Below are 24,993 nucleotides of genomic sequence, written 5' to 3' on the forward strand. Positions count from 1 at the left end.
ATCTGATACTTTCAGTTGAGAAAATGAGTAATTGATGAAATGCTGCCATTCTGCAGGCTGTGGGAGCAGCTGTGTCCAGCCTTCCCATTGAAGTGGGCACTGCTGGGCAGGATCCCAGCCCCCCTGCCCTGACACAGCCCAGAGCCAGCTTGGGCATATCTGTAATGCCACATCAGCTGTGGCTCAGACACACTGTCCCCTTGAGACACAGGCCCAGCTACCAGGACCTCGTCATGTCTTCAGCAATCTGTGTGGTGTGCCTGTGCACATGTCCTGCCTCTTCAGAATCTGATGTGTGGCAGCAGCTGGGCAAGGAAATGCAAATAAAGGGATGTGGATAGGTCTGGCCCTATTGAAAATCCCACAATCTCAGCCTGTTGTAGGGGGAGGTCTCTGCTCTCGATTTTAACTTCTCTCTTCTGCACATCCCCACGTTTCTTGTGCCTATTGCTCAGAAAGGCAGGATGAGCACTTTGGTAGAGGTGAGGTGAGCTAGAAATCTTGGCAAAGACTTCAGGATGTGATGAAGCGTGTCCATGAGCTGACTTCGTGGCCATCAGTGATAACATTCGTGCAACTTTGGAAAGTTTGTGTGAAGTGCCAAGCTGCAGAGGCTGCACATCCAGCTGTGTTGAGCTGGCAGCACATCTGGGCCGTGTGTGAGTGTTTTCAGGGACCTGTGAGCAGGTACAGCTGCCTCAAGGCTCTCTGCACTTCTCACAGCTTTCTGTCTTTGCCCTGAGCTGGAATGAGCTGAGTGAAGCAGAGGGAAGCAATGTTCTCCTGCTCAAAGGTGAACACCAGCAGGACGAGGCACAGCCCTTTCTCCTGGCAAACCCTTGGAGCAGTGAGATCAGAATCATCAGGAGCCTGCAGAACCCAGACAGGAGTTGTGTGCTAACAGAATGAGTGAGCTCAGGAGAAGCCTGCAAGGGTTCTGCATCTGTCTGATAAGAGCAGCTGTTTCTGTGGCTTCACTGCCCCGCCACAGATGCCACAGGCAAGAGAGGAGACGAGCAGAGAGTCCAGCTGCTCCTTCTGTGCCTGATGCTGAAGGTAATCACAAAGGCAGCAGCAGCCTGGCTGGTCAGAAGCACATCCACAGATGAAGGATGCTTTCCCACTGCTGCAGCCTGCACTCCAGCTTCCCCTTTCCCATTTGGAAGGCAAAGCACCGTGTGTGCCAGCAGATCTGTGCCATCTGTCAGGCTCTCTCTGCAGGTGGTTTTTTCTCTCCGTACAGTCAGAAACAGAGGAAGGGGCTTTTTGTTCCCCCTTGATTGTGCTCCTCAGCTGTCCCAGCCAAATCCAGATGCTGTAGTGTTTGTGTGCTGCTCTCAGTTCTGCCACAGCTGCTGACTGGAAACTGTTTAGTCTCTGCTGTTGAGCATCAATTCCAGCGGAGGACTGCGGTTTCATTTTTTACAGCAGGATGACCAGGAAATATGTGCTGTGTGGACACAGCCGCTCCCTCTTCTCCCTTGTATATACTCAGTCAATGAAACATGTAAATATTGTGGTTTATGCACATTTGTCTGTAATTCATTAGCAGCACAGACTCGGCACAAGGTGCAGTAAAGCTGTAATAGATGAGCTCTCTGAGAGGTCATCGCTAACTCTGAACAGCAGAGACTAAATAAATACCTCCTTCTCCCTCTGAAATGAGCATCTTTACTCATGCAGTGCCATCTTCTTGCATTCTGGGAACTGAACCAGTTCTTTTCAAACATCTTGAGCCTTAAGGAGCGTGGGGTGTGTGGCTGGAGCCACGTCCTCCGGTCAGGGAGATGAACACTGCTCAGCAGGTTTATAAGTTCCCTGACTCAGTGACTTATCTTTCTCCACACGCATGTATATGGATCTTAATCTTCATCTCCAGCTGCTGCTGTGGAAAAAAACAATAAAGTCTTGTTTCCTTGAAAGTGCTGAGTGGTGGTCAGCCAGGTGAGAGGTCTGTGGGTGGCTGCATTCCAGGGACATGGCCAAGGTTTGCCTCTCATTGAGACTCCCCCTTGGGTGTGCAGAACACTTGAAGAACAAAGTTCCTAGTGGATATTTCAGAGCTGTTTTCTGCCACTTAAGCTCCAGCCAGGGGTTCAGTTTCATGGCTGGACTCTACCAGCCACAGCCCAGCCTGTGAATGTGGGCAGGGATGGGGCATGGCGAGTGCTAGAGAACTGACTGCAGCCAAATGTCCCGTGGCATCTGCAAGGGAAGGGCTGGGAGCAGCCCTGGCACCTTCTGCCTCTCAACCCCTCTGCCTGAAGCAAACATGCTGAGTGTGAGTCCTACTTGCATTCCCCCGAACTTTCAGATCATCCCATTATTTTCATTAAAATGAGGTCACTTGTGCTGCTGCCTCTGTCTGGCAATTCAGTATACATAGACTTGCAGGTCTTAAAATTACATGTAGGTGGAAACTGTGGCACTCAGCTCACTGCAGAGTGTCTGCACTCCTACACTTCACCCTGAATGACTGCTCCTTTTGTTTCTAACGTTTTAAAAGAATTACATTTATTTTTAAACACACTGCTTTTTGAATGGAAAAGCATTGGAGGAGGAAGAGATGGGAGTGGCAGACTGGCCCTGAGGGGAAATGAGTAATTGCACAGATAAAAGCTGGAACATGCTGTATTATCCATAAGTCTAATACAACAGAAAGCATTTGTGTTGGATGGGAATGGCCCTGTGCTAAGTGGAGGCTTTGGGGCTGATGTCACTGACGTTAATGAATCACCCTGGTGGTGGGGCAGGGATCCATCGGGTGCCTGTCGAGATTCCTTGCCCTGTTGAGATTGTTTACCCAGCACAGCCCTGCCTGGAAAGCAGGAGCTGCAGCCCACAGGGAGCGTGGGGCCAGCATCTACTGAAATTCTTAATTCAAATTTCATGCCCTCCTCCCTGCAGCACAGGTGTACCTGGAGGGGCAGACAGCACTTGTGTGGCCCCATCCCTCTCCAGGTTCTGGGCTATCATCTTTTCCTTTCATGCTGCCCCTGCACAGTGGTGGGGACATCTTTGTGTCCCTGCACCGTGCTACACTCTCTCAAGTAATCAGCTTCAGCTCAGTTTCTACCATTGCCGCCTCCAACCATTTCACATTTTGTTCTCTGCAGAGCTGGCTAGGCAGTGGCACATGATTTTGGCTGATTTTCTAAAAGTTTTGGCTGATTTTTTTTTTTTGGAAAATCATGTCTCATTTTTCTCTTTTCCTTGTCTCCCTATGAAGAAAAAAAGGAATGATGGTAGAGGAGAAGAAGGGGAGAGAATGCAGCTGGAATAGCAAAGTTTGGTGTTTGTCTCAGAAAAAAACAAATCAGTTAAAAAGTTGGAAAAAAAGCCTTAGAAGCCACTTTCCAGAATACTGGGCTGGCTGATTTTCTAAAAATTTTGGCTGATTTTTTCTGGAAAATCATGTCTCATTTTTCTCTTTTCCTTGTCTCCCTATGAAGAAAAAAAGGAATGATGGTGGAGGAAAAGAAGGGGAGAGAATGCTTCTGGAATAGCAAAGTTTGGTGTTTGTCTCAGAAAAAAACAAATCAGTTAAAAAGTTGGAAAAAAAGCCTTAGAAGCCACTTTCCAGAATACTGGGATTAGCAAATACCACTCATTTATGTACCAGATCAGTGACAGTGATACACAGCAGGGTCTCACACAAATCAGTTAAAAAGTTGGAAAAAAAAAAGCCCTAGAAGCCACTTTCCAGAGTACTGGGATTAGCAAATACCACTCATTCATGTACCAGATCAGTGACAGTGATACACAGCAGGGTCTCACAGCAGCTCCCCATCCCACACATCCCTGCCATCACCCCAGCCTTGTCTGTGCCCCTGTCCCCGCAGGCTGCAGTGTGACTGCCAGCACAACACCTGTGGTGGCTCCTGTGACCGCTGCTGCCCCGGCTACAACCAGTTCCCCTGGAAGCCTGCCACCGCCGACAGCGCCAACGAGTGCCAGCGTAAGTGGGGCTGCCCTGGGTTTGCAGACAAGGGGAGACATGAGGGAATCTGACTCCATGTTCTTAGAAGGCTATTCCATTCTGTTCTATTCTATTATGCTATACTAAAACTATACTAAAGAATAGAGAAAGGATGCAGACAGAAGGCTTAACAAGAGTGGTAATGGAAAGTTGTGACTCTCTCTTCCAGAGTCCCCGACACAGTTGGCTGTGTCTGTTCATTAAGTAAAAACAATCCACATGAAACCAATCAAACAACCCACCTGTTGGAGAAGCAATCTCCAGACCACATTCCAAAGCAGCAAAACACAGGAGAAGCAATCAGATAGAGATTGTTTTCATTTTTCTCTGAGGCTTCTCAGCTTCCCAGGAGAAGAAATCCTGGCAAAGGGATTTTTCAGGAAATATGATGGTGGCAGGGCTGGGCTTTCCTTTCCTGCCAGGCACAGCTCCTACTCTGCTGCAGAGCAGCTGCTGCACTGCTGGGGCTGGTGCTGAGTGGGACTGGGTGACACCAAGTGACACAGCAGCGGGACTGTGCACAGCAGGGGTTGCTGTTCAGGTGAGGCTCACACAGGGAGGTCTCCGAGGTTCCTTTGGCTCTGCTTGCCTTCCAGCTCCTCCAGCGTGTCCAAGGGTTCGTGCAGGCAAGTCTCGTTGCTCAATCCTGTCTGCAAGATGAATTAGGTTTGGATGTGTTTACATACAGGACATCTTTATTTGTCCAGAGAAACCTTTGGTCAGCACAGCAGGTGTTGCTGTTCAGGTGAGGCTCACGCAGGGAGGTCTCCGAGGTTCCTTTGGCTCTGCTTGCCTTCCAGCTCCTCCAGCGTGTCCAAGGGTTCGTGCAGGCAAGTCTCGTTGCTCAATCCTGTCTGCAAGATGAATTAGGTTTGGATGTGTTTACATACAGGACATCTTTATTTGTCCAGAGAAACCTTTGGTCAGTGCCGACAGTGGAATTTCTGCTGCACTGGGAGTGCAGAGCACAGAGCTGCACCAGTGTCTTAGAAGCACAGGGTGGCAAAGGATCTTAAATCCTGGGAGTTTCTAAAGCCCCCTCACCTGGTGCTGGATTTTACAGCTCACCTCTGTCCAGGGTGGGATAAAAGAGGCAAGAATGTTGCTCTCTAAAGCAGACTAGTGGAGGCCCCACAGCGTGGTGACTTTTCTTTCTCGTCCATACACGCCTGCACATACTTTACTTGTGATTTTGTGCCCGCTGCACTCTCCTGGTTGCAGACCAGACTTTGTGAAGGAGTTGCTGCTTCTGTGCTTTTGAGCTGAAAGACTTCAGAGAGCTTGGGAGATCATGTAACCCCCCAGATGCATTCAGGCATCTTTCCTCAGGGAACACCAACCCATCAAACCCAGGAGGGAGAGGTGGCACCTTGAGATGCAGCTGCTGACTGAAGGACCTCTGATGGGTGGTTTATCTCCCTTCTCTCTGTGTTCCAGCCTGCAATTGCAATGGCCATGCCTACGACTGCTACTACGACCCGGAGGTGGATCGACACAAAGCCAGCAGGACTCGTGAGGACAAGTTTGAAGGGGGAGGTGTTTGCATTGATTGCCAGGTAGGCCCAAAGAGCTTCTCTGGAAGAGGCTGTTGCAAATGTTGGTGTTTGTTTCTGCTGTCAGACTGGAGTTCAGCCTCCTGGGAGCTCTCCACCAAGCCCCTCTGTTATCTAAATTAGGTCTCTGCCTGGAAATTTAGTCTCTTTGCTGTGGATTAAAGGAGTGTGCACCAGTAATGAGAGCAGCACCTGGGTTTCTAGGTGTTCCCTAGTAGCACCACTATCTCCTAAAGGTTTAGTTTGCTGAGATACCGGAATTGGGAGGGACAGGTTGCTACCCAGCACATTGTGTAATCCCTGCCTAGTTCACAGTGCTCTGGCATCTCCCTGGATGTGTCTCTGCCCACCAAAGTGCCAGTCTTCAGTCTCTGTGAAGGTGGGAAAGCAGCTCTTCCCTTCCCAAGGTGACGGTGACTGTGACATGGTTAATTCATGCACTGGCATGAAACTTCTGGCTGTGCCTCCTTGCTGGGAGGAAACAGATTGCTCCCATCCTTCAAGCACAAAATGGTCAGGACATTTTACCACCTGAAAGAAGTGAAATGGGCTCAAGGTCAGATATGAACCTGAAACTCACACTGTGCTTATGGGAGGATACAGTTGGCTGGAAGTGCTTTGTTCCCAACTTGGTGTATGTGGAATTTTGAGCAGATTTAGGACTTTGGTGTGCTGCTGCTCCTGAGCTGCCTCCTGTAACCTGTTAGTAAATCTGGCAGATGAATGTGAATCCTGCAGGCAGAGGAACTGATGCCTCTGTAACCCACTGTCTTGCAGCACCACACCACTGGCATTAACTGTGAGAGGTGCATCCCTGGCTACTACCGATCCCCCGACCACCCCATCGACTCCCCTTACATCTGCTACCGTGAGTGTGACCTGCTCTGCAGTGACATCCTGCTGGCCTTGGTGGCACTGGGGAGGGCACTCCAGAGGGTTGGGCTGGGAGGTTTTCCTGCTGCAGGCAGTCTGAGGCCTCAGTCAGTGACACTGCTGCTGGCTTGTCCCTCTCTGCAGGCTGTAACTGTGAGTCCGACTTCACCGACGGCACCTGCGAGGACCTGACCGGGCGCTGCTACTGCAAACCCAACTACACTGGGGAGCACTGCCACGCCTGTGCCGAGGGCTACCTCGACTTCCCCCACTGCTACCGTGAGTGGGGGTTCACAGCTGGGAGCCCACGCACCCAGCAGCTGTGGGAAGGGCCAGCAGCTCCAGCTGTGCCTCTTGGGGTGTGCTTTCCCCATGGCACTCCTGTCCTAGGAGTTCTTTCAGGTGGGCACAAGTCCACATTTGGCTTGGGTGGGAGCTGCACCAGAGCTGAGCTGCTCTGAGCAGAGTCAACAGGAGCTTCCCATTTGGCTGGAGTTTCATCTCCCACTTTCTTATGAAAGACAGGCTGAAAAGGGCTGTAATGGTTTGTTGTTTAGTGGAACATCTGTGTTTTGTTCCATGATCCACATTTTTATTCATCCTGTCCAGCTTTGGGACTGTCAGTCCCTGATATTCCATCAGGATTTCTGTGAGTGTGTGTGCTGACCTGTGCAATGTTCTTTCTCTGCACAGCCATTCCAGCTTTCTCTCACAACAGTACTGGAGAACAAGTGCTTCCTGCAGGACAGATAATAAGTAAGCAATGCAATTTTCCTTGATGCTTTGGCAATGCTGTCATTTCTGTTATACCTCCCATCCAATGCAAGATCAGGTCTTCAGCTTACTGGGCACATACATTGTATGGGGCAGCCCTGAGTGGTTTTGAGAGAGTACAACCAGCAGCTGAGTTGAGGGGAAAGGAAGTTTTATGATCCCGTTTTTACAGATGTGGAAACTCTAGCCTAGAGTGACAGTGTGATTTTTTTCTGGGGTCCAGGCCATGTGGGGATGTCCCTTCTGCCCTCCCTGTGAGGAGCCTCCCGTAAAGGTCACAGAGGGGCTGCTGTGGCTGAGCTGGGAGCTCTGCTGTGGGGTTGTGCACAGGCAGCCACTCGCTCTGTGTCGCTTCCTCCGTTGTTTAGAAAGCTCATCCATGCTCTCATCCCTGCTCCCCTCCACCTCCCTCCTCTCTCATGCTCACTCCTCTTGGTTCATCTACTCCCTTGTGCTTTTTTCTGCCTCTTTTCCCACAGAATCCTCCCCTGTCTCATGCTCCCCAACACGCTCCAGATAACCTTTTCCTTCCTTCTGATATTTTGAAGTCTGTATCTTCCAGACAGGTTTTTTCTTTCCTGAGCTGGAATTTCTCACTTCCCTTCTCATTTCCTCACCTCCCCCTCCCTCTGCTTTTTGGCTGATGTTTGTCCTTGCCTCTCCCAGCCCAGCACCCCACACCACTGCTGTTGGTGACAGCAGGGCTGGCTCAGAGCCTTGGCACTGCCTGCCTGGAACACGCTGCCCTGGAAGTGGGAAGGTCTTGGGTGCAGCTGAGCGTGGAGTGACCACATAGAAAGCCCAGAGTTCACCCTGATTAGCCAAAGGCCCTGGCTGTTCCCACACAACACTGACTCAGCTCTGTCTGGGCTTGTGGAAGCAGCATTTGCCTGCCCTGTGTGTTGCCCTGCTGCCCACCCTGCACCTTTCACAGCAGCGTGGTGCTGAGGCCTCCCAGCCACCCCGGGAGCCAGGCGTGGGTTGGTTAAAACATTCTTATCTGATAGGAAGGTTATGGAAGCATTCCTGAGCATTTGAGCTGCCTCAGGGCAACTCCTGCCGTGTCCTTGTGGGACCTCAGAGCTGGACTGACAGCCGTGTGTGGTGTCTCTTGTGTGTCCCCATCCAGACTGCGACTGCTACGCGGGTGGGACAGAAGGCAACGCCTGTCGGAAGGACCCCCGGGTGGGGATGTGTGTGTGCAAGCCCAACTTCCAGGGGACACACTGTGACCAGTGTGCCCCAGGCCACTACGGGCCCAGCTGCCAGCGTGAGTACCCGGCGGGCAGCGTCCCCAGGCTCGCCCTGCTGGGCTTCTCCCTCTTCTCCACCCGTGCTGGGGAGGAGGAATTCCACAGCTCTACTTCCAAGTGATAAATTCCCATGACTTCTGCACTTTTGCTGTTGTTTTCCACCCAGCCCTGACCCTCCAGCATCCTCCCAAGCTGTGGGGGACTCTGGAGGAATTGGCTATGGACATGAGCTATGGGCCAGGCATGCTTGCTGTCAGCTCTGTTCTCCATGCTTTCTCCAGCAACTGCTCTTCTACCCCAGAGGAACAGATGCTCTGGTTCCTTTCTCGGGAAGGCTAAAGACAAAAAAACCTGCTGATTTACTAATGCCCTTGTTGCTTTGCAGCCTGCCAGTGCTCTGGCCCTGGTCAGTACGATGGCACGTGTGACAGCGAGACAGGGCAGTGCCTGTGCCGCACAGGGTTTGAAGGGCACTCGTGTGACCAGTGTGCTCCAGGCTACTTCAACTACCCTCTGTGCCAGTGTGAGTATCTGTCCTTCACAGGCCTGGCTGGGGACACAGCCAGAGTCCTCTGGCAGGGGACTGAAGGACTGGAAGTTGGTTTTGGAGAATATGTGCCGTGGGCAGAGCCTGATGGTGTGAATGCTTAGAGCAGCACCTGATGCCTATCTGAGAACCCCAGGAAAAAGGCATTTTGCCATGAGCTCTGCCCCATGCTCCCAGCTCAGGAGGTGGTTTCTGTGTCTTGCAGTGTGTGGCTGCAGTGCTGTTGGGACGCTGCCAGGAGGCTGTGACTCTGCTGGGAATTGTTTCTGCAGAGCCGAGTTTGCTGGAGGATGTAAAAATCATGTAGATGTGGCACTTGGGGACGTGGTTTGGTGGTGGGCTTGGGGGTGCTGGGGGAGCAGTTAGGTGATGATCTTAGAGGTCTTTTCCAACCTTAATGATTCTCTGATCCCACCCATTTCCCTGGGCACTGCATCACTCCTGGACTAGTGCTGCTGGTGCCAGGACTGAGCAATGCCTGTGGCAGGTGCCTGCAGCCCCAAATGCTCTGACCAGCCTCCCCAGCTCTGAGCAGAGTGTCCCCATCTCCCTCCCTGTCAGCAGTCCCAACTAGAAGCCAGATGTACTCTTATGTCTCCCTGCAAGAATTTACTGCTCATTAAAAAGTAATCCGTGATATAATTTCCGTGAAGCAACAAAAGAGCATCATCACCCTCTTGCACAGTACTAAATGTGGACTCCTGAGCCTTGCCAGCTGGCAGAACTCTCCTCCCAAATGCTGATGCCGGCAGTATGCCTTTGAAGAGGCTGGAGGCAGAGATGAAATGGTCTCACAGGAGTCCAGTAGTCACTTTTTTTTTTTTTTTGGTCTCATAAAGCCATAGCCACATTGCAGAGCTGTAGAAGACCCACAGCAAGGAAAGAAAAGAACCACCTGATTTTTATATATTTTTTTAAATCTGTTGTTTCCTGAGCAGTCTTTAGCTGTTAGCCAGTGTGGGGGTGTCAGCCTAGAACGTCTCCTTTGGCAGGGATTTGAGGTGTGCTGGCTGGGCAAGGAAGGCATGGGCAGCTCCCTGGCAGCTTGCTGACCTTTCCTGTGATAGGGCAGTGGGATCTCTGTGCATTCATGGGCAGCAGGTCGTGCAGAAGCTGTGGAGCCGTTGCCCTGCCCTCACCCTGCTGCTCACATCCAACATCCACAGGGCAGACCCTGATGGCCAAATGCTGTTCTGGAATGTTTGGGATTTTGTAGGGTCTGATTTGTCACTGGCAACTGACTTTTAAGGAATGAGATCACACCCCTTCTCCTCAACCAAAACTCTTCCCTGCCTCTGAAATACACATAAATGTATGTGAATGGCTGTGATAAGCATTGAGACTTCTATTGTTTTTCTTAAAAGATGGGGCAGTTTTAACCAAAAGCAAAGAATGAGAATTTTATTCATACATATTTATTTATACCAGCCACGTCTGGCTGTTTTTGGCGAAGGTCAGGCGGACAAAAGAGGCTGTTGCTGGGAAGCCCTGAATGCCCCTCCAGCAGTTCTCTCCCCTCTCTTGCAGCTTGCCAGTGCTCCCGGGAGGGGTCCCTGCACGGCACCTGTGAGCAGGACACGGGGCAGTGCAGCTGCCGCCCGCGGGTGACCGGACTGCGCTGTGACAGCTGCGTGCCCGGCGCCTACAGCTTCCCCCGCTGCGAAGGTAGCCCCTTTTCCCTGATCTCTTGGCACACTCCGGTCTCTTGGGTGCTGGTAAATGCGTTTAGCATCACCCAAAATGTTTGCAAGGGGAGAAGTAACCCCCAGTTAGGGACAGCTAAGGGGTGGCAAGTGTTATAAATCTGTTCTTTTACTCCTTTTCTAGTGGGCTCCTGTAACCCAGCAGGGCTGGAGACTGCAGATCCCTCACTGGCCCCAGTGAGTATGAAATGAACCTCCCACAACCCCTGCCTTTTGTGTGATCTACTTTATCTCTTTTTGGGCCAAGTCCTTCCTTAAGCTCAGCCAGAGCAGCAGACCCAACGTTCAACCACTGTGCTTCAAATTCTCACCTGTTCTTTTCTCCCCCTGCCTTTCCCCAGGGCTCCTGTGCATGTCGGGCATACGTGGAAGGCCCAGCTTGTGACAGATGCAAGCCTGGATACTGGAACCTGACTCCAGAGAACCCCTATGGCTGCCTGAGTAAGGAAATGGCATTTGCACAGCCCACAAAAGTCCCCTCCATGGTGCAGGAGCCAAACCCAAGCCAGTGAGCACCATCACTGGAGAATTGGAAGTGATAGCCTTCCTTCCATCTTTACCCAGAAGTGATGTGTCAGAGCTGGAGTCTTCTGGGTAACCCTCACGTGGAAAGGGGAAAGGCCAGAGCCTGGAGCTTTTTGCTTGGGATGAAACATAGGGCTCATGCAATGAGTTATGCCATTCTCAGCCCTCCATACAGACACCTAATTTTTCATGGCCAAATATGCAGAAAAGGCAAATGTCTTTGATGGCTGCATCCTCAACTGTAGCTGTCCAAAATGAAATCTGAGCCCTTGCGCAGGGCTACTTTCTGCTTGACCAGCTCCTGGCTCCTCTTACCCCAACCAGTGTCCTCTGGTGTGGTGGGTGCTGACCCCATCAGGCTTCTTCTCAGGGGCTGATTGACCTTCTGGCTTTCCTGTTCATCTCCCTCTCCTCAGGCTGCAAGTGTGACACCAAGGGCACCGTCAGTGGAATCACAGAGTGCCGGCAGGTGGGTTTGTTCTCTGCTCCCAGGCTCCTCTGAGTGTGCTGTGTTGGGAGTGTTCAGCTCTGTCTGTCCCAGCCGCTGCTGGAGAGGCCCCAGCACTGAGCTCTCAGCGCTTGCACCACAATCTGGGCTTGCATGAGAATGTGGGATTAAGACCTGTCATAAATTAGGCACCTAAATATTTCTGGGTCTGTCCCAGGATGCCTGGATTTTTGTTTGCCTGCATTGTTGGGTAATTTAAGTTATCTGGCCCTTATCTGGCCCACCCACGCACAGGAAGCCGTGTGGAGCATGAATCTCAGACTGCTGCTCCTGCAGTGTCTCAGACCAGAACCCAAATAACTGAGGAACAGCTTAGCCATGACAAGCAACAGCAGGGAATGAGTTTCCATGCCTGCTTCTCTCCCAGGGCGATGGGCAGTGTTTCTGCAAAGCCAACGTGTGTGGGCAGTTCTGCTCGGCCTGCAAGGACGGCTACTTCAACATGGAGAATGCAAATTACTTCGGCTGCCAAGGTGAGGCCCTTCTGTGATGTGTTTGGGGAGTGAGGGGGCCACAAGAACTGACCCCACTGCCCAGACTGACTGGTTGGTGACCTTGGAGAAAAGGGGAAGAGATGTCCCACCTTCTGTTTTGTGTCATCACTTTTGGGGTGATGCGGTTAAGTGCTGGGTTGATGGTCAGAATTCAGAGATCTTTTTGTCCCTTCCAACCTTGGCTCTATGATTCTATAACACAACCCAGAGCATGGGAATTACTGTGGCTCTGGAGACCTGAGGTCGTGCTTCTTCACTGTTGGACACAGGTCTGTCAGCCTGGGGAGAGAAAAGCCAGGTGAGGTGCCCCTTTGGGTACCAGAAACTGGTGTGTTTGAACCAGTGGTCACATCCTTGCAGCAACACCCCTTCCTCCTGCTGGGAGAGGGTGGGCATGGATACGTGGGCTTGGCCACGCTCCCCCGTGTCCATGGGAAGAGGCAAAGGAGGGGATGGGCTGCTCTGAGCCATCCATAGCAGCGCTGGCAGGGCTGCACGCCGGCCGTGAGGGTTTGCAGACCTTGTTCCACCAGCCGCCTGGAAATAGCTCCGCGCTGAGGTGGAAGACGTGTCCATCCAAGTGGGGCCGGGGCCAAATATGAAAACGGATACAATGGAATAAAAATAGTGGCCGCAGGCTCCCCGCCCGCTGGGATGTGCCTTTGATTAGCGACCAGGAGCTCGTTAGCGCGGCGGGAATGTAAACAGGCGCTTCCTGCCGCAGGCTGCCGGTGCGACGTCGGCGGGGCCCTGGGACCGTCCTGCGAGGCGCGGAGCGGAGCCTGTCGCTGTCGGCAGAGCACACGCGGTCCCACCTGCACCCAGTAAGCTGCACCTTGGCATGCTCTGCCTCCCGCGGTGTCCTCTGCCACCACGGGGCTGGGGACTCATCGCCTGGGCTGCTGTCACATCAGCCTGGCGGAGGTGTCCTCCTGCCGCTCGCTCTGGGCAGCCCCGCAGGTAACGGTGTTCCCTCTTCCCCAGACCAGCACAGGATCATTATTTCCCTGACCTTCACCACTTGAAATTCGAGCTGGAGGAAGGCACCACGCCATCCGGCCGGGCTGTGCGCTTTGGCTACAACCCCTTGGAGTTTGAGGGCTTCAGCTGGCGAGGCTATGCACAGATGTCCTCCATCCAGGTACGCCTGCTGGCTGCAGCCCAGCCCGGCTCCCCGCGGGGAGGATGTGGCCAATGGAAGACTGATGTGCTTTTGGCACACATCTTCCACCCCAAGTGCTCCTGAAACCCCCAAAGTCACAGGATGGCCAACATAAACAGCACAGTGTATATATAGCCTGTTTGTGCAGATACTTCCTGTAGTGCTGGGGGTGGCATAGACTGATGAGGGGAAAGATCCTAAACTGGGAATCCCATGACATCCTAGTCTATTTAGACAAAGGTGGTAGCATGGTGATTACTTACAGGGATGTCTATAAACACTGTCTCTCAGTTTCCTTGTTCCTCTTTCAACTGACTCTGCATAACCTTTCCTCCCTTTTCCAAAAATAAGTATCTCCTCCTCAGCTGCCATGTTCAGCTTGGACCTCTTGTTACCCTTCAGCCTTTGCCCTTGCTGTTAGCTGGTTTGCTGTAGCAATGGTTTATGCTAACCTGGAGTTGTGTAAGCCCTAGAAATGAAGCTGTTTCTTCTGTTGACTCTTTTTCTCTCCTTGGTGTTTTCTTCTGCATGGCCTCTGCGAAGTGTGTGCACGTTTGGGGATGGAGTACAGGGCAGTGATTCTCTGACAGTCTTGTTCCATGTAAGATGCTCCTTACTCTGGTGCATGTACTTTCAGTTTTCTTCACATTTTTGTGCTTAGGTGAAATAACAGAGGGGTTGTTTCCCACTGAATTTTAGGTAGGAGCTAAGCAGTGAACTTCTGTGGGGCTCCCTTGAGAAAATCCCAGCCTTAAAGCTTAAGGATGGAGCTCATGCTCAAGCTCATAGCTGCAGTGTTGAATTGGTGTTTGAGCTAGAAATGGATCTTGATAGAAGGGCTGACACGTGGCTTTTAGCTGGCAGGTCTCACCTGTAATTCATTATCATCAAAACCTTTCCAGTTTGCTCTCCATGGGAAGATGGGGAGCTTTGGAGAGCACAGCCCAATAAAGTCTCCCTGGGCAGGAGGTTATTTAAGTCTAGGATCTTTGAAATGGGTCAGACCTGAGCATCTCCTTAGCCAGGGTCTTGGCAAGCAGTGTCCAGGCAGGAGGAGAGCAGATGTCCCATCAGTTGCATGGCCCATTAGCCCTGCTGGTCCTTAGCACTGCACATTTCTGAGGATGAGGCACCAGCTCAATTCCCAGCCTCTTCTGTAGGCAGCTGGGCAGAGCCCCATCAATACAAGGGCAGGAGTTTGGTACCTGGTGGCTGGTTGCAGCACACTGATAACAAAAGCAACCACTTCCTATAACCTTCCCGTGTAATTGTGTGTGCTCCAGGACACCCTGCTGTGCCACAGCATCCTCCAGGTGTGATCACAGCCTTCCCACCCCCTTCCACAGGCAGGTTGCTCCCTCAGTGGCTGTCCCCAAGCGTCCCCAGAGCGAGGCACAGTGTCAGGAGGTGCCGTGAGCAGTAGGGTCCGCGTGCTTGTCTCCTCCTCGCGCTGTGGCATGTTGCTTTGGGAGCAGTGAGCCGAGGGCTGCGCTTGGGCTGGCAGAGAGGGTGGTGGAGGTAACTGAAGGTGTGCTCTGCTTCTCTCCCCTTTCTCTCTCCCACCAGCCCAAGGTAGTGGTGACTGTCAATGTGACCTCCCCCGACCTCTTCCGCCTCGTCTTCCGCTACGTCAGCCGGGGGCCCGCCAGTGTGGAAGGGAGGGTCTCGGTCGTTGAGGAAGGAAAGTTTAATGTTTGTGCCAACTGTAAGTGCATTTTTCACTTCTAGACTAACTCAGAGCGTCCCACGCTGCGACACTGCTCCTCTGCCCCTTCTCCTGGCCCAAGGTGTGTCTGTCCCGAGTGTGCCCGTGTCAGGTGGCCGGCCAGAGCCGTGCCTGGGCTGGCGAGGGAGGGGGAAGAGAGGCAGGCAGGCAGGCAGGTAGGGCAGGCGGGTCAGGCCCTCCCCAGAGTGGGTGGGCGCTCAGGAGCTGCCCCCACAGTGATGTGTGCCCCGTGTGCTCTTTTGCTTTTTGCAGAATAAAATCAGAGTCACTGTAGACGTGAAGGAGGCAGAGCTCTATCTGTTCCATGTCATCCTGAGGTATATTAATTCAGGAGGGGCTACTGTGTATGGCAAAATTACAGCTTATCAGCCACGAAGGAGAGGTAAGGATCCCAGACTGCTCTGCTTCCCTGTGCCATCGCCACCTCCTCCCCATCCCAGGCAACCTTCTGCATCATCCTTTCCAGAAGACGCTTCCATATGGCTTTACCTATTAGTCCTGCTCTCCCAGTTGAAAGGCTGATTTGAGTTTGCAGCCCCCTTTATTTACCAAAGCAGCAGCAAGGTGGGCCCAGCCCTGGGGCTGCACACTGAGTGAGGACTGATACCAGCCAGGCTGTGGGAGATAAAGCTGTTGTACAATTCCATACAACCTTTCCAGCACAGGACGAGATCACCCCAGTGCCCCAGGCAAAGCTGAGCTGACTTTCCACAAAAGCAGAATGGGCCAGGAGCTGGGAAGTGGATCCAGTCTTTGGCAGCTGGATGTGGTTTTATTTACCAGATGCCCTGACGTGGCAGTCCTGCCTTTCCCGTGTGCTTCTCCAAACCAGGCTGCTGGTTTCACACGTGGTGTGGGGCTTGGAAGTGCTGTGGAATTACACATCTTACACAGGCATTGCACTCTGGTGCAGTGTCCTCTCGTCAAGCCACGAGCTGCTGGAGAAGAGCCACCAAGAGATGTCTGAACAAGCCTAGAATCTGGACAGCAATTTTTCTGGGAAACAGTCTGAGCAGGATGACATGGGAGCACACCTGAGGCCGTGGTGGATGGGTGGCTGGCTCATTTTACCCCTTTGGATGCCACAGCCACACTGTCCTGCTGAAGCTCATCCTCCAGACCACACATCCACAGCACAAGGCTGTCAACCCTAACTACCTAAATTATCTGTGTGTGAAGTTGTCTCCTCTGTCTTGAGTTGGCATAGGTTCTGCCTTTGATGTGGTATGCAAGGTTTGAAATGCCAAAATACTATTTTTCTGCCGCCTTTTTCTTTTTGAGAGGAAAAATGGCATTTTTTAATGTCCAGTCATATTACACAGCAGAAGAACAAGAAGAGCAGGAGCTGTGGTCATGCTTTTAGGATCCCACCAAAGGTCAGGAAGTATTTAACCTGTCCTATCCAAGCAGCAGAGCTCATTTGCCTTAAAAAGTGCTTCACTTCTTGTGCAGAAGCAATGTGATTTTTTTAGTGCTGAAGGCAAGCAGCCAAACTGGTGCACCAACAAGAGGACAGCAGCATCCTTGGGAGGCTTCAGGAGTGCTGAGCCCCGCTCCTGTCTGGATGGAAAGGGCTTCACGAGGCAAAGAACAAGCAGCCTGGAAAGAAGTTGGAAGATGTGGCTTGCAAAAGGGAAAGCCTTTTCCAAGTATGGGATTTTCAGCCTGGTTTCTTCCACTCTGCCTCCAGAAGCTGTCTCAGTTGGAGCTGTGCCTTGCCTTAAAGGGATCTGAAACTTCAATCAATGAATCTACCCCAGTGCCAGTTCAGGGAAATCTGTTCACTGCTTGAGTCTTCACCTCTGCTTCCCATCTGGAAAAGTGAGGTCCCAGGCTCAGCTGATGCCAGGCATGTCACAGAGCTGCCACACATGGGAAGGGGTTATTATTAACCATCCCAGCAGTAGCACAAGCCTTTGCTTTAGCCTCTGGCCCTGTGTGTTGTGCCTTGGTGTCCATGTATCACACAAGGACAGTCAGTGTGCCACATTCCCACGTCCTTCTTCATCTCATCTGCTCAAAATGCAGCCATTCCCGGTGAATCCCTCTCACCTGTGCTCTTCAAAAGCTCCTGAACCTCCTGGGCAGGCACACAGTCTGTTCCTAGGTTCTGTATTGTGATTGCATCCATTAATTAAGAGGTTGTGGGACTGTCGTATGAGCCAAGGAGCTGTTCAGCAGCAGCAGGATCAGGCCTTGCACCCATTCTGTTCTGTCAGTTTAAAAGAACATCTGAATCTCAAGTGCAGAGTCTGTGGTTGGCAGGAAGAAAGGCAGGAGCACACCTTGGGGGCCTGAAAGTTTGCCAGAAGACAGGTATCTTGCCTGTGGAGCTGGGGTCAGAATTTCCCTGAGGAAGAAATGTATCTGGGCAATTCTTTTTGTCTGTCTCACGGTTAACTCTTCACAGATGAGTTCTTTCCTTTTCTAGCTGGCAAAACTCTCCTTGGCTTGCAACACTCTGTGCTTTGCAGCCTGGGTATGCAGAGCACACTGTGAGAGCTCTGGATTTGCATTAAGGATTGCAGTGATTTATATTTATTTCTCCCATTAGGCTGTTGAGCAGATTGAGAGTGGATGTCTCTGTTCCAGGACAGTGTGGTGCACCGAGAAAGTGGGAACCTGTCGCTCCCCACTGCACCACAGAGCTGCTTCCCTGAGCATAGCCTCCCATGTCCAGCCCCAGGTTTTCCATTCCAGTCCCTTCACAGCCTCTCATCCCTCCCATTCCAGGTACAGAGCAGACCAAGCAGATTGTCTTTGCTCCCAGCACGGAGCCAGCCTTTGTCACTGTGCCCCAGAACAGCTTCGGGGAGCCCTTCGTGCTCAACCCCAACACCTGGTCTCTGGTTGTTGAAGCACAGGGTGTGCTGCTGGTAAGGCCCTGTGCTCCTCCACCGTGGGGGCTTCAGCAGCTCCCTGGGGACAAGTCTGCCAAGCGTAACACCTCTCCCATCTCTCCTCCCAGGACTATCTGGTTTTGCTGCCCAGCTCATACTACGAAGCACCAATCCTGCAGCTGAAGGTCACGGAGCCTTGTGTCTACCAGCCAGCCCCTGAACAAGCCACCCAGAAGTAAGGATCTGCACATCTCTGTGCTGTGTGGGGCTTGCTCAGCTCCTCTTGGCTTGGGGTTAAGGAATATGCACAGTCCATACTCAGTGATGCAGTAAAATGCTCGTAGAGCACTTGGCTGTGGCCAGTAAAGCTTGTGGAGCCTGCACCGGCCCAGAAAGCCAGCCCATAGATCTTCTCATCCATGGCACAGCCAGCCTGTGTTTTCTCATGGACCCTGGAGGGCCAGCTCACACAGTGACACCATAGCCCACCTCTCTGCTGGGCTGGGCTCCCAGTGCCAGCTTGTGTGTGGCTGTGTGTGTCCTCAGAAATGTCTGCCGTGAGTAGGTTTTGCTGGACTATTTAAAATGAGCAGTCTGGTAGTGTTTGCAGTATCTCAGTGCTTCTGCTTGCCCACTACCTCTCTGTCCTTATTGGCAAGAAGGCTGGCTGGGCTCTGGACACTGGTTGTCCCATCCGCTATAGTCGTGGTCCCCAGGATAAAACCCATTGCCAGGGGAGAAGCTTTTTGTTGTTACTGCTCTCCCTGGTCCTGTAATGCCCAGTCCCTTGCTCCCCACTGCCCAGAGCTGCTCCTTGGCCCTCCTGATAGACCAAAGCCTTTTGCAAACTTGGCTGGGCCCAGGCTTTGTGGGTGCTCTCAACTTTCATAACCATGATGTAACTTTTGTACTTCACAATTATTTTCTGTGTGTTTCCAGCTGCCTCTTGTACAAGTACCTGTCCGTGGAGGGCTTCCCTGCCGTGCCAGGGGTGGATGCAGTGTGCAGGCTGGACAACAGGCTGCCCAGGCTGTGTCCCACGGAGCAGCTCACCCCTTCCCACCCCCGCATGGCCACCTGCAGTGGCACTGATGTGAGTGGCACTTCTGCTTTGTCCCCTTCCTGGGCACCCTGCCTCCCCTGTCTGGGGCTTCAACTACACCTGGGCAGGCTTTACCTGCACCAGAAAGGCTTTGCACCCCTGCAGCTGTGTGCTTGTGTGCCCTGTTCAGGGCACCCAGACCCAGTCTCTCACACATAAAGGTTTGCAAGGATTTGGTGAGATTTGGTGCGTTGTCCCCTGAGCTGCAGAGGAGGCTGGCTTGTAGCACCCTGCACACACTCCCTCAGTCATCCTTCTGTGCTCCAGGTGGAAGTGCAGCTGTCCCTGTCCGTGGCCCAGCCTGGGAAGTACGTGCTGCTGGTGGAATATGCCAACACCAACGCCCTGCAGAGCGTGGGCATCGCCGTGAGCTCGCCGCGCTCGGCCACGCAGCAGGGCACGTTCACCTTCTACCCCTGTGTCTACAGGTGAGGGCACCTCGGGGGAGAAAGGGTCCAGTTCTCTGCCATGGCAAGGACAGCCTCCCCTCCAGTTGAAGTTTTTTGGGTTTATCACATAAACAAAGCAAGCTTCAGTATTGTCCACCTAAGTTCTGCGTGTCCAGACTCATTCTGGCTGGACACAGATTTCAGTGGCTGGCCACCCCATGTCAGGAAGTATGTACCTGCCTCTGCAGGAGATGGTCTTGGGCGTCTGTTTGCAGCTGAATTGTTGGTAGGGACCTTGACTTAGGGAATGGCCTCCAGGCAGGTTTATTTGAGACAGGTCAAACCCTGTCTGGCTTCAGATTGCAACCTTTGCAGTAGGAAACAAATGTTTGGGGTGTCCTTGGAAAACTTTGCTCTTGCAAGCAGCCAGAAAAAACATCAAAAGATTTTCAGGGACTTTGTGTAAATCCCCTCAGGACATAGAGCTGGCAGGACAAGAAATGGGTCATGACCCTGTGCAAGACTGATTTCAAAGTGTGTGTTTCTCTTACAGTTTCCTTTGTCGAGGGATTGCTGTAGATTCCCAGAGTCGAATGGCAACTTTTGAACTCACCTCAGAGGCCACTGTTCGTTTCACCTCTGATCTGGCTGATTTCTTCCTGGTAAGGCTCCCTCTGAGGGTAGGGGGGGCACAGGGAGGAGAGGTGGACTGGGACTCAGCCTGTAGAAGGATTTTCTAGTTCTGTTTGGATGGGATCTCGGATCTTAGTCTGGGTTTTCTAGTCCTGTTTGGACTGGATACTGGGTTAGTCTGTGTCACAACCAGTCCAAGTGGAGGATGTGGTCAGTGGGGTGTTTTGAAGTAAATCATGGGGCTGGGAGTGGGGAGGAGATGGGGAGAAGCAGCTGCTCTTGCAGAGGGAGCTCTGTAAGAGCAGTTCCTTTTTTATCTTGAAGACATTCCTAGTTTAGCCAAGGATAGAAGAATCCCATCCATATGTGGAGCTTCTAAATGCCATAAGGCTTGTGCCAAGGAATAAGCAGAGGTGTGACTGCCATGCATTAGCTGAAGTGCCTGCTGGCTGGTGGGCACAGGGACAGCTGTGGCTCCAGGGGCAGAGGCTGTCACATAACCAGGTGTCTCTCTCCCGTGTGGCAGCACAAAGTGTACCTGATCCCTGCTGCACAGTTCACCATGGAGCTCATCGAACCGAAGGTGCACTGCATCAGTGTCCATGGCACCTTCTCATCCAACAGGTGAGGGTCTCACGTCCCCCTCAGCTTTAGCATCAGTGGGACTGTTTCCAAAAACATTTGCTTGTCCCGCTTCCCTCAGGCTCAGAGACTTTTTGAAGTTTTTGATGAATAAATCTCCAGCTGAGGTGAAACTCCATGGTTGTGTCCTCTGAGCACAGACTGGGATCAGACTGATGGTCCTGTGCCTGAGCCCCACTCTGCCTCCTGGGGCACACACTCAAGTGTCATCCCAAACAGGCATTCCTGTGCTTGCTCACATACAGCAAGACCCTTGCTGTATCCAAATTTTTGATGCTGCTTCAGATAAATATTTGCAGAGGAATTGGCCTGAGCCAGGCTCCTGTTCTTCCTGCTGAGCCCATATCCCAGAGCTCCAGGCGTGCTGGCAGTGAGCTCTCCCTCAGCAGGCACACCTTGTAATCCACCAGGAGTTATAGGGCGTGCTTCCCTCCTCTCTTTCTTTCTGGAGATACTCACATCCTCTTTACTCCTTGTTTTTCAGCAGCTCCTGTGTCCCCTCAAGGTTCCTGAAGCTTTCTCAGTCAATCATTTTGGAGGGGGCCCAGGCTCTGCCCATCGCCCCAGAGGTGCCCCTGGCTCAGGCTGTCCACGTGGCTCCCTCTGGGGTGCCAGTGGAGCCTGCTCCTCGTCCTCCCACAGCCATGGACCCCACTGCAGAGCTCATCCTCCTGCAGTCCCCACAGGTATGGCTTGGGCTGGTTTGCTGGTGCTGTGACAATGGACTACTGGGGCAGGGAGAAATTTTCATTACTTGCTGATTAATGCTTTATCAATTAGCATTTTCAGAATTTAATCTGAGTTTTAAACTTCTCCCTGAACTTGTAATTCCTGTGGACTCACCTGTCTTGGCTTTATCCAACCTTGTTTGGTTCTCTGGGACCCCAGGAAAAGCTTTTCAGGTGGCAGCATTAGAGGGGAGAGAGTGTAGAGGCATGGGGGGCTTGATTCACTGAATTCTCACAACCTGGCAGCTGTGCAATAAGAGCACAAGTCTGTGCAGTAATTCAGAAACATCCCAGCTGTGTGTGTATGTGTCAGACATGGATTTTTGTCTGTGTTCTCCCGTGCTGGGGCAGGCTGCAGTGCTGTTCAACAGCCGGATCCAGACCCTGGGACGCTACGCCTTCATCCTGCACTTCTACCAGCCCAGCCACCCCACCTTCCCCGTGGAGGTGCTCATCAATGGTGGGCGCATCTGGCAAGGTGAGAGGAGCAGGGACCTGGGGAAGCTGCAGGTTGGCAGAAGCCCTGGAAGTTTTCCATGCCAGACTGTGGGCTGTTCAGGGATTGCAAAAATGAAGCAAGACTGACTTGTCCCTTCCAAAGTGGGAGGATGGGATGGGGACTCAGGGGACGGGTGAGACCAACACATCTGTTGTTTTTTTCAGGTCAGACCAATGCAAACTTCTGCCCACATGGCTACGGGTGTCGGAGCCTGGTGGTTTCTGAGGACCAGATCATCCTGGATGTTACTGATAATGATCTGACTGTGGTTGTTCGAGTGCCAGAGGGCAAGCAGCTGTGGCTGGTGAGCCTCTCTCCATGAAGCTCCAGAGCATGCTGGGCAGGTGTCAGCAGAGGGCTTTTCACTGGATTTTTGTCACTGTGTGACAGCAGGAATCTTACCCACCACCACTCATCTCTGAAATACCCTAGAATTTGCAGTCTCCAGCCTTAGTGGTGTGGAATTGAGGGCAGAATTTACAGGGGCAGCTTCTATATATGACAATGTCCTTCCTTGTCTGGTTTTGGTATCAAAACCAGACAGAAATTGAAGCTTTACTTTGCATACATAGTTTGTGATAATCCAGAATAAGCCTTATTCCTGCTCTAGCAGTATCTTAAGCCTGCATAATATTGTTTGTTCAGGCAGGCCTCATCATGAGAGTAGGTTGCCCATGTTATTCTCAGGCAGCAGGACTAGAAGGTTGACCAAAATTTGGATCAATGGCTGAAAGACAGAATTGGAACCCAAGTGCCTTCATGTGTAGAAATTTCAGATTGTAAAGATTGTTGTGCTGCTGAGGCACAGCCTGTGCTGTGCTCTGGGGGTATTCTGCCTGGTTTTAGTCTGGTGAATTTGTGCTGTTCCTCATGTGGAGCTTTAGGTTAAATGGGCCCTGATGGACAGACCTCAGTAGAGGGGTGACTCCTGGTCTTTGCAGTACTTGGTGTGTTATGTTCTGTCCCAGCAACATGAAAGGTTAAAGGTGCATTTGGACTTCAGAGTGATTTTGGATGGTGCTTGTCTGTCTGAGCTGTCTCACCCAGCTCACCCTTGCTTTGCAGGATTACATCCTTGTGGTGCCTGAGGACAGCTACACCTCCCAGTACCTGCAGGAGGAACCCCTGGACAAGTCCTATGATTTCATCAGCAGCTGTGGCATCAACAGCTTCTACATCAAGTGAGATGCTTGGCTTTGGGTACTTGCTTTGCAGTCTGCAGGCTGCCCCTTCCCTTCACGTGTGGTAGGCAGGGGCTAGTTGAGGTTTTCCTTCTGTTGACCAAACGTGTGTTGACCAAACTGTTGATCAGTTTGGGAGCTCTCAGTGTCACAGGCTCTCCCTCCCACTGAGTCCCTGTGGCTGCAGGAGATGCTGGATTGGGGTGGTGTGGAGGCTGTGGGGATGTGCAGCACTGACTGGTTGGGGTGGTGTGGAGGCTGTGGGGTGGTGTGGAGGCTGTGGGATGTGCAGCTCTGACCCCTCCCGCCTCCCCCTGCAGCCCCAGCACGTCCTCGAGGTTCTGCCGTGACTCTGCCATCTCGCTGTCCCTCTTCTACAACAACGGGGCGCAGCCGTGCCGCTGCCACGAGGCCGGGGCGCGGGGCAGCCAGTGCCAGCCCTTCGGGGGACAGTGTCCCTGCAAGTCCAACGTCATCGGCCGCCAGTGCTCCCGCTGTGCCACCGGCTACTGGGGCTTCCCCAACTGCAGGCGTGAGTTCCCCTGGCTGCCCCTCTGCCTTCCCAGCGCCTGCTCTGCATCCATTCCCCACGCTTGCCTTGGGTGCCTGGGTGTGGCTCGCCCAAACCCAGCCTTTTTCTGTCCCTTGCAGCCTGTGACTGCGGGACACGTCTGTGTGATGAAGTGACAGGGCAGTGCATCTGCCCTCCCCACACCCTGAAGCCGGAGTGTGTTGTCTGTGAGCCCCAAACCTTCGGCTGCCACCCCCTCATCGGCTGTGAGGACTGCAACTGCTCCCGGCCCGGCGTGCAGGAGCTGACAGAGCCAGGCTGTGACGTGGACAGTGGGCAGTGCAGGTGAGGGAGCCTTGTCCTGGCGCTGGGGACAGCTGGCAGCATCCCTGGTGCCCTGCTGGAATGATGGGACACTTTGGCAAGCTGAAGGGAGGAAATGTGCAGATGGGGGTGAGGAAAGCTCTGAAAGCTCTTGTGAATCTTGTGTCCACCCAGGTGCAAGCCCAACATCATCGGGCGACAGTGTGACCTCTGTGCCCCTGGCTACTACCACTACCCTGACTGCCGGCCGTGTGACTGCCACCAGGCTGGCACCCAGGCGAGCGTGTGTGACCCAGTCACGGGGCAGTGTCACTGCAAGGTCAGTCCCCCAGTGCCTTCATGTGGTGCCTTTCTCCTTGGCTTGACTCTCCAGCCCTGGCAGGGGGTGGCAGAGGCTGTGTGTGCCCAGCGTGCCCCATGAAGTGGTGGGTTCAGAACACACTGAAAAGCTCTTATCTCCTCATCCTTCCTGGCCATGAAGTTTCACTCCTTGGGCTGTCTCTGGCAGAGATGGCCAGTCTGAGTCCAGCCCAGTGTCAGAGCTGGTTGCAGGTGGAGCTGTCAGCCCTATTGGCTCCTGGCTCCATGGCAGCAGGGTAGCTCAAACACCTTCTGAGCTGCCCTGCTCCAGCCTCTTTGTAGGGCTTACACGTGCTTTCTCTAGTTGAATTTAATGTTTGGTGGGTGCTGTGCAAGCAAACCTGTTTGAGGGACTGCTTTAACATCTTCCAGCACCGTGGCACTTTGTTTTGATACTCAGACAGCCATCCCTGTCCTCCACTGAGGCCTTGTGAGAAGCTGCTGACACTGTTAAGCTTTGCTTATCTTTCAGGAAAATGTGGAGGGCCTGAGGTGTGACCAGTGCCGCTTGGGGACATTTTCTTTGGATGCCACCAACCCCAAGGGCTGCACCAAGTGTTTCTGCTTCGGTGCCACCGATCGCTGCCGCAGTGCCGAGAAGCACCGAGCTGAGGTGAGAGGGGCTGGGGGCCACCAGAGCCTGCAGGTCAGGTGTGTTCCATCCACCTGGCTCCCAGCTGCCCTCGG

At 52.7% G+C, this 24,993-nt stretch overlaps 1 protein-coding gene across 1 annotated transcript in view; it reads left to right on the plus strand.

Moving 5' to 3' along the window:
• LAMA5 (laminin subunit alpha 5) overlaps positions 1-24,993 on the plus strand; it is an 85,270-nt gene that overhangs the window by 42,110 nt on the left and 18,167 nt on the right. Inside the window, 32 exon segments of the mRNA XM_041478398.1 lie at positions 3,843-3,958; positions 5,417-5,535; positions 6,310-6,400; positions 6,550-6,684; positions 7,099-7,161; positions 8,309-8,449; positions 8,818-8,955; positions 9,185-9,271; positions 10,507-10,644; positions 10,807-10,859; positions 11,024-11,123; positions 11,624-11,676; positions 12,083-12,188; positions 12,934-13,033; positions 13,194-13,350; positions 14,938-15,061; positions 15,063-15,076; positions 15,350-15,479; positions 17,831-17,973; positions 18,066-18,172; positions 18,877-19,030; positions 19,307-19,467; positions 19,982-20,090; positions 20,588-20,685; positions 21,188-21,389; positions 21,783-21,909; positions 22,095-22,234; positions 22,996-23,111; positions 23,432-23,643; positions 23,763-23,967; positions 24,121-24,265; positions 24,779-24,919. Coding sequence (XP_041334332.1) covers positions 3,843-3,958; positions 5,417-5,535; positions 6,310-6,400; positions 6,550-6,684; positions 7,099-7,161; positions 8,309-8,449; positions 8,818-8,955; positions 9,185-9,271; positions 10,507-10,644; positions 10,807-10,859; positions 11,024-11,123; positions 11,624-11,676; positions 12,083-12,188; positions 12,934-13,033; positions 13,194-13,350; positions 14,938-15,061; positions 15,063-15,076; positions 15,350-15,479; positions 17,831-17,973; positions 18,066-18,172; positions 18,877-19,030; positions 19,307-19,467; positions 19,982-20,090; positions 20,588-20,685; positions 21,188-21,389; positions 21,783-21,909; positions 22,095-22,234; positions 22,996-23,111; positions 23,432-23,643; positions 23,763-23,967; positions 24,121-24,265; positions 24,779-24,919 — 3,925 coding nt within the window.

This window comes from Pyrgilauda ruficollis, unplaced genomic scaffold (assembly GCF_017590135.1).
Source record: "Pyrgilauda ruficollis isolate IOZ18807 unplaced genomic scaffold, ASM1759013v1 scaffold45, whole genome shotgun sequence".
Classification (NCBI taxonomy): domain Eukaryota; kingdom Metazoa; phylum Chordata; class Aves; order Passeriformes; family Passeridae; genus Pyrgilauda; species Pyrgilauda ruficollis.